The following is a 16,339-nucleotide window of genomic DNA, read 5'->3' on the forward strand; positions in this document are numbered from 1 at the left end:
TCAAACGTGGAGCCTTCGTGGCAGAGTGGAAGCGCCCCCGTCTCGAGCGCTTAAGGCCCTGGTTCGATTCCCAGCTTAAAGGCCGGTTTTTTAATCATTGAGTGTGCGTGCCCTCTGTTTTTTTCCTATTTCTTGCACCTTTGGCGCGGCGCATGCGCAGCAGAGGGCTGTGCCAGGCACGGCGAAATCGGCTTTACATGGCGTAGTGAAGCTATCGCTTCAAAACGCTCGACTGTCTGTTAGCCACATTTCCAAAGGTTTGGTTTTGGTATCAGGCTCTACAATGGCTCCATGGAATGTGAAACATTATCAGCAATGGGCTGAGCTAAAAGCCAGAAGCCTAGCTCAAAACCCTCACATCAGTGAAAAGAATCGGGCTGCCAGGATGATTTAGAGAAAGGAATTAACGCCTGTTATTGACAGGGATTTTCTTAGAGGAATTGAAGTTTTTATTGCATGGGAGTGACGGGATTCGTTATATACGTCACCCCAAACACACCTTCATGTGGACCTTGTAGTCAACTTCCCGCGTTAGCCCAGGAAGATGGTGATATTCTTGGGTCACTTCAGCCGCTCCAGGTGGCCGGCAGTTTAAGTCTGGCGGCGGCCTCCTGCGCTCTTGCCATGGTCCGGGACTGAACGTCCAGGTCCGGGCTGGCGAGAACAGCTCACCATTTTTCAAGCGTGGGAGATGTGACTAGATCTGCCGGAGGCGGATCCTCCGTGCAGTCCCAGATTATGTGGTCTAAGGTGGCAGGCTCGCCGCACAGCTGACAATACGGATTTACCAAATTAGGAAAGATACTGGAATATGTCAACGGGTTTGACTGCGACCGCGTTTGCAGCCGCCTCTATGTGGCAGCCTGTCCGTGGCTGAGCGAAACGTGCGGTGGAGCCAGGCTCGCTCTAAGCTCCTTGTAATTGGTTATGGCCTGGTATGTAATCAGCTTCTCGCCCCTAGGGACATCCGGGTCTGAGACCCCCTCACCGGCTCGGCTGACAAAACCTCGAGCATACTGGTGAGCGGCCTCGTTCCCTGGAGCGCCCGCGTGGGCACACACCAGATCCACTTCCTTCCTATCTTTTGGCATCTTACGAATAATTTCATTTAGCGCCGATGCGGAGTTTCTACGGAGGCGAAACGCAAAGGCGCCAGTGTGCTGTGCGATGTCAGTGCACGTTAAAGATCCCCAGGTGGTAGAAATTATTCCGGAGACTTCCATTACTCCCTCCTTTATTTTTCTCTTACAGCGTGGTTCCGGTGTCCGCTGAGATGTGAGACATACTGCACCGTTTTCTTTCCCCCAAAATCATTTTCTTTTTATTTAGCGGCGCTAGTACGCTGAAATTCAAGTTTTGACAACCGATAACTCAGCTTCTACAAAGAATCGGTTGGTTTGTAATCTTCTCCAGTATCTGCACCCCTTAGGTGTGAGAGACCGCTCCTTTTGGTTCTCCCCTATGCTGGCCAAGATCTGTCTTCCGGCCCGCATGGCATTGAGTCTCCAGAGTTGCGCCTCCCTCAGCGCTGTAGCGATTTCACGCCATGTATTATGTACCCCCGCTTTCAACAGCTTCTCAACTGAGACGCTGGTGGGAATGTCTAGTACTTTTTTATATGCCCTCCTAATCACAGTGTCTAGTTTCTGCTCCTCGCTCTGGCTGAGATCCAACCAACCGGTTCTTTCCTCTCATCTATACGGGGAGGGAGGGGAACCTCCAAAGTTCTGCACCGAGTGAGGGATAACAGCTAATCAGCATCATCTCATCTTGAGATGCCCGGATTCTCATATTAATGGAATCGCGGAGAAAGAAACCTGGGATGCCCTCCTCCGGGCTCTGGAACAGCAAGCTCGAGCAATCCGTCTGGCACGGGACGCTTTGCGAAAGAGGCCTCCCTGAAGGGCTCCCTCTCCATTTTAGTACCCCTGACTGGGGGAGCGGAGAGGCCTCTACATCGACGGCAATAAAGTTATCTTGAACTTAAACTTGCTTCTACAAAGCACATTAAAAAAATGTTCTTGCTGGACAATATACGTGAAGGGGGATGCTTTAACATCCCAGGCATACTTCAACTTTATTAGAGCCCTTTTCAGGGCCCCTTTATTTTAAAGAAAAAAATGTGAAGGAAAATAATGTGGCCGGCCGGGTCAATTGCTATTTAATATCTTAAGCACTTCGCATTTTTAAATTAGCGGGCTAGACATAGGAGCAAAGATTTTATTGTGGGCTTCAATATCTGACTTAAAAACTTATAAACATAACTCCTCGCTATTCTGAGCGTTTTGGTCGCGCTGTAAAAATAACGGGCACGTGTCTACTGCATCCTCTGTCCGCAGGGAAAACAAGTACTAAGGTTTGATTTTCGATATAAATCAACTTGTCTGCGTGTTCGGAGAAAGCAAAGCTGCATTGCGAATCTACTGGGCCGGTGCTAACGATTTGTAACACGCATTTAAATTTCGTTCAAAACAACTGTATACTTTCTGTATTTTTTTAGATCAGGGAAACATGCCTGTGCACGGCTGTTCAATCATAACAGTCGTAGAGAGAAATTCTGCAAGTCTTGGTGATTTCTTTAACAAGAGGTAGCACTCAACTTGATACCTGGTTCTCATTGACCAGCACAGCTTTACAATTTGTCTGTGGCCTCGAAACGAACTATGACGCATCCGCGTTCTTCTTCAGAACATCTTTTTGACAACGAAGACAGTATAAAGGGTAATGGCATTGAAACATCCAGAACGCTGCTCTTGACGGTACTCGACGGCACGGGAATGATATACTCACATCCAGGACAGTTCCACTTTTTTCGAACCGTGGTTCAAATAGCAGACGAATATATGACATAATTAAGGGCGCCTGGTAGTTCTAGATACAGGTATTCCGGAGCTCCTGAGCATAATTTCTTTTTTCAAAGAGAAAGCTGCTCAACGCAGCTCAAAGGGCGAAAGTTCTTTAAGGAGCGCCTGTCTGTCTGAGAAAAGTCCATGCGCGCTGAAAAGTTTAAAACGATCGACGGCAGAGCGTCAAGGGCACAGTAAAATATTGCCCGCTGTCATATCGTTCTGTACTTCTCGGCCTGCGTCTGAAACAGAAAAGGCGGCTTCAAGACTACGTTTACTAAAAATGCACAGACTTGTGCGTAGGCGAGTGGTGGGCTGTACAAGCAATTGTTTCCTCTCTTCTCAGGACGGCTATCCTTTTCTATAGAATCAGACCTATTATGGCACGTCTATTCCGTTTGTTTATACAGAGCGGCGCACAAAAGCGAAGTTTTTTTTATTTCACCTTGGAAATAATAGAGCCCTTTTCTTGATCCTTTTATCGCTCTCTGCTTTTTTTTCTTTTTTTAACTCCGCTGCTTTAACCATTGCGGCTTCCTTGCTTAGTTTTAACGCTGCCCTGTTGTCTTCCTCGCACCTGCGTGTATACCGCGCGAAGATTAAAAGTCGGAAACCTGAGGCAAAGTTTTCCATCACGCAAGGTGGCAGAGACAGCACACACGTGTTCGTCAGTGACCACAATGACCTATGCGTCACACTATAAATCCGTCCGTTTCACGTTGACGCACTGCAGCGAATCTCAGCCCTCGTCGAGCAAATTTTGCAGCGCGCTCGAAAAATGAAGTGGCCCGTGGTGTTGTTCGCAAGTGTCGTGCTGTGCGCCGTCCTCCTCCTGTCGAGGAGTGAAGCGAAGTCCTACGAAGAGTTCGTGCAGAAGGTTAAGGAGCTCCGCAAGGCCAATCTATCGCCTGAGTGCAAGAAAAGTAAGCGCCTCCTCTCGTGAATGCTCCGCGATGCAGTGCTAGCCAGATAGCACAGGATCTCATGTGGACGAGCTTTTATGAAGGTCGTCATGGAGCGACAAGGCGAAAATAATGCGGGGCTGAGGAAGAACACAGGACTAGAACACACAGACTCCTAGCACTGTGTGTTCTATTCTTATACCGTTCTTCTTCCGGACTGTCTTCTTTTCCTTGCTTTGTAATCCATCGTGATCCATCACGAGCGTACCATATGTGTCGAGTAGCGGAGTTTTCTTTACAACATAACTTTGGCATGTTAAGCGTCTTTCAAGATAATATTGGCATTTTCATGTTTTGTATAAGGTGACTCTATCATGATAACTTTGTCAAAGATAACTTTGACAGCGGGCATGTTAGTCGGACACGTCAGGACGAACCAACGGCGCAAACTCGCATTCAGGCCTGTGCCTGCCGCCTCCCGATAACTTCGCCGTCATCAGGTGGAGCGCACGTTAGCGACAAGGCTCCCCCGAACGCCTTCAAACGACTTTCAACGAAGCGCGGCATCCTGCGCGACTGCGCAGTAGCAGCGGCCGCAGTTATGACAAAGCCGCCAGCGACTACGTGGATCACCGGTAGCATTGCGTCGCGCTCTGAACGCTGCACGTATGGGGGAAGCGAGAGCCAAAAACCTGAACCGAGTTGAACCACGGCCGGTCTGGGGTGCACTCTCCAGACCGGCCGTGGTCGAACGAAGGACGCACGCTCTTGGGACGCTGCCCGCAAACGCACTGTACGACAAGATGCGGCAGTCGGTTCCAGCCCATTTGTCACACCATAATGCAATTGTTGTAACACTGCCATAACCAAAAACTTGAGGAAAACAAGGTCACCCTAAGCGTTTAACGCGACAGCGAAGGTCCTTACCGTCACTTGTGGGTCCCCTGACGTGCCTTTCACAGACGACAGGCTTGTTGCCATCACCTACTGCTTTATTGCACGTCGCCGTCCATATTAATTGTGACGCAAATGAGTAACCGTAATTATCTAAGTGCTCCGTAATGTAATTCCCTTACTGTGCGGTATGAGTGGTTCGTACAGAGGGCAAAACACGTCTAGAATGACCTGACTGTGGGTTGCGCAGCTCCTCAAGCCGCTGCGACCAGGAAGGCAAAAAATGGCACCAAATCCTATGAGTTTAACTGCACATGCGCACACCCAGATCATTCTTCAGCAGACGCCGCGGGGGCTCAGTGATTATGGCGCTCGGTAACTGACCGCAAAGACGCGGGTTTGATACAGGCCGCGGTGGTAGAATTTCGATGGAGGCGAAATTCCAGAGGTCCGTGTATTGTGCGACGTCAGCGCATGTAAAAGAACCCCAGGCGGTCGAAATTTCCGGAGCCCTTCACCACGGCGTTCCTCATAGCCTGAGTCGCTTTGGGTCGTTAAACCCCATAAACCATAAACCAAAGCAATTTTCACCAAATGTTATCTCTGGATATTGCATGTTTAGCCCGAAACACACCCAGAACGTGTTCAGACAAGCGTTTTGCCCTCTCTACAAGGCCTCCATTTATCCCACTGGACGAATGTTCCTCAGTGGTACAGAGGTAAACGTTTGACGCAACCGCGTTCAAACACTGTCGACAAACGCTCATTCCTAACATCACCATCCAAAGCAGATGCAACAGCTGCGAAAGCACAATGTGGACAAACTATCGCTGATCATCCGCACTACCACGGGTGTAGTCGCCATTTAATTTTTTACTTGCATGAAAATTTGTGCTGAAATTTTGCAAAAGTAGCGCTGGTGTACATCAGCTTGCAATTCTGCCTATCATGATTGCACTTCCTCGGTATTCTAAACATCAGGCACCCTAGTAGAGTTCTTCTGCAATATACAACTTTTCACATATTTTATCAGCCGTAGTTCCCCATTAAACGGTCAGTACTGCTTGAGCGACTCGATTAGAGAGGAATATAGAGGAGACCTAAGCCTTTGCGGTATCATAGTTTCTTAATACCTTCGTGTGGCTCATTTGGTGCGGCATCATGGAGAGGTGTAGCGCAACGCAACCAAGGACGACAGAGACACAAAGGAAACAGGACTAGTGCTGACCTCCTGTTTCCTTTGTGTTTATGTCGTCCTTGGTTCCTTTGCGCTACACCTCTCCATGATGGTTGCTTATGCTTTCCGCGGCGCTTTCTGAATCTGCAAAAAAGTTCCCAGTTCTGAACACGTGTCTCTTTTTTGGTTGCTTAAGAGGAGATCCCATATAAACACCTGCCTTTACAGTGGCGAGCGAATATAGGTTTAAACGATAGCCTTAATTACATTTTTGGATAGAAGAGAGATTTTTCTTTTAGTGATGAAATGAATGTCGCAAAGTGGTAGTACCCAAAAGTTAAGGCTCACTTTCTGCCAAACAAGCAAGTGTTTCTGTGTCTGTCGTTTTTGTTTATTTAAAGGGGAGCTCCTTGCAGTTACGCGAGATGTAATATTGCCAGCATAAACAGTTTCCTTATACTTATTTCAGTTTTAAGGAAGTGCGCAGGAAGGCTCTTCGTCCTCTGGCCTCTTCTTAGGCCACTAAAGAAGAAGTGGGATGACTTTCAGGTGGGTTCAGCCGCTGTCTCGTGCTTGAAGCCGTTGGCGATTGTGGGCTGAATACGCTTCAAATGTCTTCATTCTCACTGTAGTTTCGTGCAGGTGCAAGCATGACGCAGGTATGCGTTGCGGACAGCTGACATATGTGGCTACCGCTGCTGCCATATAAGCTACCTGTTCGCATAAATAATTGTGAAAACCGGAGTAGAATACTCCCGCCGATGCTTTGCAGGCACCGGGATGTCTTTTTTTTTTCAGCTTCATTTTCAGCAAGAACACACTTGTTAACCGTAGCCCAGAAGCCATCTATAGAACAAAGGTTTGTTGCAGAGCTCTAGAGCGCCTCTATACAAGACAGCGGCGGTGTCGAGTGTCATTCTGCCTTCACTTCGATAACAACGACGCATTGTCCTAATGCCTGGGAGATCTCACAAGGCGGCATTAGCGGCAGGCCTTCCTCTGTGCTGTTTCTTAACAGCTGCCGTGGCAGGCCGTTCGCGCTGGAAGGCTGCCCTGCCGCTTCACGTTTGTAGGAAGTAGACTGCGAAATTGAATAATTACATCCATCCAATAGAATCATAACACACGTTCCCTGGAAGTGCGTCGTACAGGAGAGAAGTGAAAGTTCTCCAAACCCTATGAGGCTGTTAATAGCGGGGCTTTTGGGGGTACGAGAGATATGCCGGGTGTTTCAGGTTAGCCGGCCACTAATTTTTAAAGACAGGCTTTGTGAGGTGCAAGGATGACTTCTGCGGTATATTAATGCCGGTGTTGCTGGACATCAAGGAAAAAGTGAAACTAGTCAGCCGGGTAACCGAATTCTACTAGTTAACTTTTTAGCATGCACAGATTCCTGGCTTCGATAATAAATCTGTAGTTGACAGTTAATAATAGCTATACAGCTTTTAGAATTTCGAAAATGCAATTACCCTCGGCGCTGTGGGTAAACAAGTTTTGGCCATCTCGGCGCTCCTATAACAAATCGCCCGTCTTTTTTGCGCGTGTTCCTGAGCCCACCAGTACAGTTCACTCCATGTTGCACGTGTCACGTGTCCTTCCAACTCTAGAGTCCCATCTAGTGTACGTATATATGTTCATGTATAGGAACACTAGCCCCATCCTCGACTGCTGACCCGAAAGACGCGGTTTCGATCCCGGCCATGGTGGTCTCATTTCGATGGAGGCGAAATGCTAGAGGCCCGTGTACTGTGCGATGTCAGTGCACGTTGTAGTTATCCGGAGCCTTCGACTAGGGCGTCCCTCATAGCATGAGTCACTTTGGGAGGTTAAACCCCGTAAACCATAAACCAGCTTGTTCCATCCGCTCTTGAGCAGAAGGCAACGGCGAGTACCGATACCACAGCAGCGCGGTCGTAACAGAGATCACATAACACGTGCCCCAAGGAGTAATGTGCCCCGGACGTATGGACGAACGCACCTAGTTTGCACGGCTGGCACTACGTTCTCCGTGGCGCTGAACACACAAAGTCACCTCGAGTGTTTGGAACGTTCGGTACATTTCATTGCTTTCTTAAGGCCATTGTAAATAGCTGTATTGAGCGCAGGAAGCATTTTATAGGTCAGATCTTACAGCGACAAGACAGAGTGGGTCCTGATAATCCCAATGTTCGCGCTGAATCTCTCAGGACACTAATTTTCTCAAAATTACAAGTTGAAAATATCCCCATTCAGTTACGCGGTTTCCGCTGCAGGGTGCCAACAGATGACGCTAGCTCCTGAATGTCAGGAATGTTGGACGCAGTTTGTGCACGTGGGACAAAGGAGCCCGATTCAGGAATGGTGAGCGAGATGGCCAGAATTTGTTGATCTATCGTTCCGAGGGTAATCACGTGTTTGAAATTCAAACATTACACATTCTCTACGCCGTGTCCCGAAACTGCCGCGAGAAGTCGCGAAACTCTGCGAGGGCGGATGCATCGGGGAACGGCACAAGCACCTGTCGTTCGTCCATTGGCACGATTCTGCAGCGCGTTCTCGGCTCCCTGAGGCACGTGTGCGTGTGACCGTTGTGCTACACCCGCGACCGCTTCAACTCTCGTAGCCTGTGTTGTGCTTCGCCTTCCTCCTCGCCGAGTGCATGCAGTGCCATTCCCTGTAGCTCTCTCCAGCGCAAAGTTGGCCTCCACCACCACCTGCAGACCTGTGAGCGTGCTTTGCCTTCTCCGCAGTACTCCACGCCAGCCTCTTCCCTCGTAGCGCTGGCTGTGTTCCTCCTCGCCCTGTCGCAGTAACGTTCTGGAGTGAGGCAAGCACCCTCCGAGTCACAAGTGATCGCCTGCGGTTGACGTTCTTTAACAAGTTTCCGCCGTAAAATTGCTATGGCCAGCTTCAAATCCCTAATTGCAACCAGGCGCCCAAGTTTAATTGTTAAGGGAACTACTAGAAATTTAATAGAAAACTAGAAGACAACTACCAGCTGGCTAGTTAACATGATGCACCTGTGTTTTGATGTCCGTCAGCAGTGACGCTATTCCGCAGGAGTGATTTTTGTACCTGAAAAAGCCTATATTTAAAAATTGGTCGCGTGCTTCCATTATACACCCGGTATAAGCTCCTCCAGCGTGATGCATAGCTCGATGCTGGTCAACATTTTCTCGTGTCAAACACCGGTGCGGTCCATGCGGCCCTCACCACCGTGCCTCGATGTCGTCAATGCAGAATGCAACATGCGTGAAAGCCGCGTTCGCCGAGGGCTTTCCCAACTTCGACTGGCCGTGCACACAGGGCGGCAACTACGAAAAGGTAAGCGTCGTCGCATCTTCGCTCCAAACACAGCAATTGTGTGTGGCCTGCAATTTGCGGTTGGTAGACCAGCGTTCATAGCCTGCACTGATCTTATCACACCACCGGCCCAAAAGGCTCAGTGCTACTACAGTGCAGACGAAGTTCTGACCACGGCGCATTGGATTTGTCTTGCTTTCAACTGTTCCTAAAGTTTCAAGTCACACGAAGCCAACTTCTTGCTAAGCGAAAGGACACCAAATTACTTCTCGGTGGCTACAGCGCCATGGTGGCATTGCTGTAAAAATAGCCATAAGGAAGAATGCGGTGCTTATGAGAAACTTTAACTGTCTTGAAGCTCTTAATTTGCATCATTTTGTCGCCTAGAAAAGACACGTTAAAATTTCACCAAATTATTGTCAAATGCATTCTTCAGAACACCGCAGGAAACACGGACAAAGGAGGAGAATATCGCTTGTTTTGTCTATTCTACCCCTTTGTCCGTGTTTCCTGCGCGGTTGTAACAATGAATATGTACCAACTCACCCAACTTTTTCATTCGTTTATTGTCACAGATATCAATTTATTATGACAATCAGTCGAGTCGCCGCAGACATTCTTCCTCTTACCTTACTTCATATTCTACTTCCTTTTTTGTTTTGTTTTTCAACCATACTCGCTATTTCCGTTTAGTCAATCAACTGCATGCTCTTTCATATTCTACTTCCTTTTTTTTAACCATATTCGCTATTTCTGTTTCAGTCAATCAAGTGCATGCTCTCTGACGACGTCTCGGTAAGTAACTCCTTGATTGCTCTTGGGCAGTGATATTCAGCATGATAAAATAAAAAAAAGAAATTTTCCTAAATGAAAAATGTTTGTTAGAACTTGAAACACGGTTCCTTTAACCCAGTGAAACGCTGAGCCAGTTAGGGCAAGCTTCGATCAACACAAAACAATGCGACGAAGTGAGGAGACCATAAATATTTAAGCGATGCTGCTCTAACAACTGAGATCTTATTCGAAAGCTGTGCATTTATTAAATGAAAAAAAAAATACGAGACGTTCAGACGTATGATGCGACCATTCTGCGAAAGCAGTTGGCTTTATCCTCGATGAATAGTTTGAAGCGTTTCCTCCAATGAAGGATTTTAGTTCAAGCCGAGGCTTCACACGCGCGGCAGAATTTAGCTTGAGGCTGAAGGCGGGCGAAAGCGGGTCGAGGGTGGCCACCGCTGCCCCAAAAGTGGTTCGAGTAGCCTGCTATTGCGTACGAATAACCAAAGAACATAAGAGTGAAGCAATCGATGGTCTCTCTGAGTAGCGGAGTTCACACCAAACAAGGCAAGTGTAGTAGGATGTGGAAGAGAGTGAGGTGAGTGGATGAGATTAGGAAGTTTACTGGAATGAGGTGGCTTCAGCTTTCCCTGTACAGAGCCAAAAGGAGGGATATGGAACAGTAGGAGTGTGCGAATATCTGAAAATTTCGAGTGGCGAATCAAATATTCTTCTATTAGATTCGCTGCACGAATAAAGTAGTGCATGTTCAAAATTATTCGCAGGGAATCGAATTCGTTCTGAAGTTTTCGAATAATTATCATGAATTTCGAATAGGGTAGGCGTAGCTTATTTTGACGAACATTTCAAAAAGAGTGCCTACTCCTACACCTCACTGCATGCCGCCGCGCGGCGTTCATAATGCTCATACATAATTGGCAACACGAAAAGGTTCATCCATGTATAGCAAACCCTGCATTCGCAAACTCCCATCTCTCTCTAATAAACTATTGATCTCTAGTTTGCTCGCTGTCATTATTACAGTAAAAGGTATTTTCTTATGCGTATGACATGTCGGTCATGAAGTTAATATACTGACTTCGCGTTGCGTTTTCCCAAGTTGAAATCAGCGTTGCGCCTTTGGACAGGTGCAGCTTTAATGCCATGACTTACAGTACCTCGCTGTTCACATTCGTTTTGTTCGAATATTCGCACAAGCAATGAATAATGACAAAAATATTCGATTCGAATTCGATTAGGTTTTTCACTGCGCTATTAGTACTCGATTCGGCAGCAAATCTAGCCTACTCGTATTCGGTTCTGTTTCGAAAAAGTACTATTCGCACACCCGTATACAAGAGAGGCCTTCGTCGTGCAGTGGAAGTAGAAAGTGCACAGAAAGTAGTATGATGAGGATGAGGTACGAATAAATATCTAGTCGCACGCACTTCCGCAAAAAGGCACTCATGTAAAGCGCATGGAAAGCGCTTAACAGTCCGCGTAATGTGTGATAAGCAAACAAAGCCAATATGTCTGTCCACTATTCAATTACTTCAATGTCTGCTGTCTGACGCTCCAACAGAAATTATTCGGCACAAGAGGGCGGTTGGTGAAGACGGCATCGGTAAGAATATTTTTCTATTTCCGTTTTCGTTGTATCCTCAAGTGTAATAAGCCGCGTATCGCTGCCACCGCCGAAAAGGTTTCGGCCCATCCTTCTCCCTGCCGCGCGCCGGTCGCATGTTGTTCTTGTTGCGGTCCTTAGCAGAGGTGGGCATTTGACGTCAAAAATCTCGACCTCACATCAACCTCAAAAAAAAATTTGCTCACCTCACTCAACCTCAACCTCATCAGTTGAGGTTGAGGTCTCCTGAGACGGGCTCACCTCACTTTTCCTGAGGCCACTGGCGACCTTACTGAACCTCACCTCAACCTCAATTTTAGAGGTTGAGCGGCTGGTAGACCTCAGAAAACAAAACAAAAACAAAAAGCGATTAAGAAGTATTTCAGTTAAAAACAATTCTGAGATTCCTGCGTAACGGGAAAGCCAAAATGATAATGGTACAATTGTGATTACTAGTTATTACAATAGCGCCACTAAGCGGTCTGTAATTATTTAAGAAGGTGTGTACAGACACTATTGATGTGCACGCAAAAAGGGAAGCTTATAATCTGGGATGAACCCTCGGAGAGTTTATGGCCTGTGGACAGGGGTGTCCCATACGCGGTTACAACCAGTACGTCGAAGGATACTTTTTTTTTAATGAAGTTTGGCTCACTAACTAATTGTAAGCTTATGAGTGTCAATATTCGGCAACTGCTTCGCGTGTACTTGTTCGTATTAGAAGCCTCTCGCTCATTCACGCACGAACCGGCAATTGACAAACACAGACCTTCTACACCATCTACCAGAAATTAGGAGGGCGAGAGGGGAGAAGGGGGGGGGGGGGTATTCACGGTACTCTTCTTAGACTTGAGAATTGTTTATATACAGAAACTGTTCGCCGATGTGCTTTCTAATGTGGTGGCTACGCATACGCATATCAGTATAATTCGATTTTTTAATTTAGCTATATTCAGCATAGCGAGAGCACTCAGCGTAGATGAAAGTTTTTCCGCCCAGCAAACGCTCTTTTCAGTCCTCTGTATGCTGCCTTTGAAAAGAAGCCGCGGCAATAGTACACCAACAGGGGCGCGTTGTATTTATGTCTGTGTAGAAGCGAGTAGCTTCTTTTATTAATTCGAAAGCATTAAAGGGCTCATATCAGTTTCAAGGTCATATCCGCAAAAAAAGTGCCTGCAAGAAACGGCACCGTGTCACGCCATGAGCCAACAAGTCACGTGACGAATACAATTACGTCACATGATTAATGAATGCTACATAATATGCATTGATCAACGTGCCTATCCAATGCATATTAATGTAATTAGTTAATGCTAAACTAATTAGTATTAGTGACAACATCATAACTGTGTGACGTAATACCAGGTCACGTGACAGCGATGTAATGTGACGTCATACCAGGTCCCCACCTACCCCCATTTCAAGGTCCATATGGATCCCACGTTACTACACATGCGCGCATGACGGATTACGAAGAGTGCCCACAGCTCTGTGCCCATTAATGACATTCGGATTTTCTAGCAGGTAAACATGCTAGTTCTCATTTGTGACATACTGCAACGATCATGCAACGACACATGCCGTTGACGCGTGAGGTGAAGGCGATGTTGATTACGATGATAATAGTGTATCTTTATGAGCCCGAGGAAGTCGATATACCGCTATCAAATGAAACGTTTACAAAATATAGATTAAATGTGGTATATTACCAGCAACCGAAGACAATAATTCTGAGGAGAAAAAGGAATAATTGCAGGTAAAAATTAATGATGATGTTGATGTTCTTAGGAGGTCAAGACCTTCCCCTGTTTACGCCCCTTCCCTCCAGGTGGCGATGCCAATGGTTTCAAAATCCTGGGAATTCTTCGATGTTTCGGTGATCCCGCGGCACTTGGGCTAAATTACGTCTTCGAACACTGTGCCGACTATTGAAATCTGACGGGCCAAAACAACTGGCCTTGAATGGGCAGGGTGAACTGCTCTCTCTGTCACGAGCACCACGGCTCTCCGCTCAATTTCGGCGCAGCGAAATATTTACCACCCCGCACCACCCAACCCGGGACAAAAAAAAAACGCCTAAATACTATACGCCTGAACATAATTCTGGGTACCATTTCGTCAACCAGTCTGAGAGAAGCTGGTTTGAGTCAATCACTTGTTTTCCTTGAAGAAAGAAAGAAAGAAAAAAAAGAAAGAAAGAAAGAAAGAAAGGAAGAAAGAAAGAAAGAAAGAAAGAAAGAAAGAAAGAAAGAAAGAAAGAAAGAAAGAAAGAAAGAAAGAAAGAAAGAAAGAAAGAAAGAAAGAAAGAAAGAAAGAAAGAAAGAAAGAAAGAAAGAAAGAAAGAAAGAAAGGAAGAAAGAAAGAGAATATTGACCAGGAAAAAACTAAGGTTTCTAGACAGCTGGTGATTGATTAGGACCTTGATGCTATCAGCGTGTGCCGTTCATCATGGTGGGTTTTTTTTTCGCTTTTTTTCCCATTCCGGCTGGTACTTCTCATTTGTACATATGCGTGGCATCTTCAGCAGAATAAACAGTTGAAATTCAGCGCCCTTTGCGTTCTGTCTCTGTCGTCGTCTCTTCCGTAATGTTATTCGCGCTAATCTAATCTATTTTTTAATATAATTGTGTGCATAACGGATAATTTTAATTTCATAGATCAGGGAGTAATACCTTAATTTTGGAGCTGCGGCCCACTCTGGGTTTGTGCTCTTCACGGCTCTAACTGGCTAAGAAAACATTTTGCTGCCCCTCCCGCACCCGACATATAGTATGAAGCGAACAGATGCACCAATGTGTTAAAAGTGTTAATTACGTTGCTGTCAAGAAGGGCACTGCGTGGTTCAACGCGTTCCTTTTCGGACGCATCACGACCACGTTTACTACTGCACTCACTTAACTATCTGCGGAACCCATGCCTGCTTTATATGCGCTGCTGGGTGTCAGGCGCTCATGATCCGCCACGTGTTTTACTGTCATTGTAGTAGGAACAAGTCGTGCCAGCAGAATTCTACAAAATGAAAATGAAAGCACGTCGAATAAGCATGCAGACAGCCGCACAGCCGCGCGGTGGCAAAGAAAACGCAGTGCAAGTATGACCGCAAAAAAACCTTTAAAAAAGGAAATTGCTTTAGGTCTGTCTTGCTATAACGGGTGATTCCAAAAACAAGAACGCTGTAAGTCCACATCTGTACTCTGCCTGGACTCCACCTCGTTAGCGCTACGCACTTCTTCAAAAGCGACAGTGAGGAAAACTCCATCAAATGTTTGTTCCCAGTAAAAGTGGGTCGTTTCGCTGTTGATTTATTTATTTATTTATTTATTTGTTTATTTATTTATTCATTCATTTTTATTTATTCGATCCATCACTGAGCCTGAGAACGCCTGAGCCTCCGCTCAGGTGCTTTCAAACAAAAATGCTTTCCATCATCGCTGTTTGGTTGCGAAAACGGCCTGTGCCGGTGATACCTGTTTCTCATTTTTTTATCTTTTTGCATCTTCTCAAAGCTTCCTTTTCAAATAAATTCGTCTCTTTGTGAGGCCCCTCTTTGCCATTAGAAAGCGATAACCGATACATGCAGGTCCACTTACTCTGTCCTCGCTTTCCTTCCTAACCCCGTGCGGGATACTGAAAACTGACGGCCTTTTACTTTTTTTATGTCCCAGAAATGCCTTCTTGACAACATCTGACGGGCAATCGTCTAAAATGCGCAACCGGACAGCCTTGCTGCACCTGGACCTGGCAACACTGCAATCCTGCGGAGCAGAAATCGGGATCGGGACTACAGACACCACTTACGTAACACTCAATAAAAACTCGTGGCCTCTCACACGAACTGCTCCGAATATTCTTTTTCCCTTCCCGAAAGAAAAAATGTCAATAAATTAAAACGACGAACGCGCACTTTATCTGGACTAAATTTTTATTTGTGGATAAAAGCACTGTTGCTACTCGTTCTCAACTGATTCCACCTAATGGCCCCAACTACAGCAGCTTACGCGTAGCGCACAGGCGTCCCGCACAAATCTTTGCAGGACCCCATTCTTTTCTTCGCATATAACCTTCTCTTTCTGGTTTCGACTCAGTTTCACTTTTCTTGTTTACGGCTGCGTAATTTCCTGGAAAATAGTTAGTGATAACTTTGCTGCCATTTTATTTGTCACTCCTAAGATGCATAAATAACTGGTGCAGTAACTGGGTAATGTAATGAAATATTAACATGTACCAAGTAGTGCCTCTCTTCCGAGCATATAAACACTGACCCTTACCAATTGGTGCTTCGCTCCAGTTAATGTTTAGGAGCTTTTATATCACCTAGTTTATCTTCGTTTGGGGCTCCGGATTAACTTAGACCATCTGAGGTTCTTTAAAATGCACACATCGCACAGTACACGGACACCCTTTGCATTTCGCTGCCTTCGGAAGGAGAGCTCTTACTGTAAGAAACACTCATTCGTCCAAAATTTAAGTACGCTACTTCCGCATGAGATCCAAGCGCTGACAACGTAATTGCATGACTAGAACCCGTGCAGACTCTGTTCATTTCACCTCTTCCTGTTGTAATCACGTCGCCAGGGTACACCGTCCATAAAGCCTAACAATTCCCTTCCATCACCAGCATCCAGCCGTGAAATTTATTCGCAACTCTTTTAATAAAAACAAACTTGAAGAGACTGTTGAGCCCCGCCTTAACGGTACAACGAGAGAGGGTTAATAGGTCCCTTCCAGGGCCCGGGATCCATTTTGCCTCTCACTTCGCAGACACGAATACTGTTCTTTCTTTCTCCATCACATAACGCTTAACCTACATTGCGATTGCATTAATTGCATTAGAGAC

At 46.3% G+C, this 16,339-nt stretch overlaps 1 protein-coding gene across 1 annotated transcript; it reads left to right on the top strand.

The window, feature by feature from the left end:
• Window positions 1-3,443: 3,443 nt before the first annotated feature.
• LOC144096925 (uncharacterized) lies at window positions 3,444-15,333 on the top strand. Its single transcript, XM_077629737.1, has 6 exons — window positions 3,444-3,769; window positions 6,289-6,368; window positions 9,039-9,122; window positions 9,864-9,896; window positions 11,461-11,502; window positions 15,168-15,333. Exons 1-6 carry the CDS (start codon window positions 3,625-3,627, stop codon window positions 15,189-15,191), a joined length of 408 nt encoding a protein of 135 aa, XP_077485863.1. The 5' UTR covers window positions 3,444-3,624; the 3' UTR covers window positions 15,192-15,333.
• The last annotated feature ends 1,006 nt before the right edge of the window (window positions 15,334-16,339 follow it).

The sequence above is a fragment of the Amblyomma americanum genome, chromosome 7 (assembly GCF_052857255.1).
Source record: "Amblyomma americanum isolate KBUSLIRL-KWMA chromosome 7, ASM5285725v1, whole genome shotgun sequence".
NCBI lineage: Eukaryota > Metazoa > Arthropoda > Arachnida > Ixodida > Ixodidae > Amblyomma > Amblyomma americanum.

What these genes read in the sequence shown, in the direction of transcription:
- LOC144096925 (XM_077629737.1), top strand. Translation starts at nt 3,625, where the DNA reads ATGAAGTGGCCCGTGGTGTTGTTCGCAAGTGTCGTGCTGTGCGCCGTC. An exon ending in ATCGCCTGAGTGCAAGAAAA is followed by an intron (nt 3,770 to 6,288) that starts GTAAGCGCCTCC and finishes TACTTATTTCAG; the next exon opens with TTTTAAGGAAGTGCGCAGGA. An exon ending in GGTTGGTGAAGACGGCATCG is followed by an intron (nt 11,503 to 15,167) that starts GTAAGAATATTT and finishes TTTATGTCCCAG; the next exon opens with AAATGCCTTCTTGACAACAT.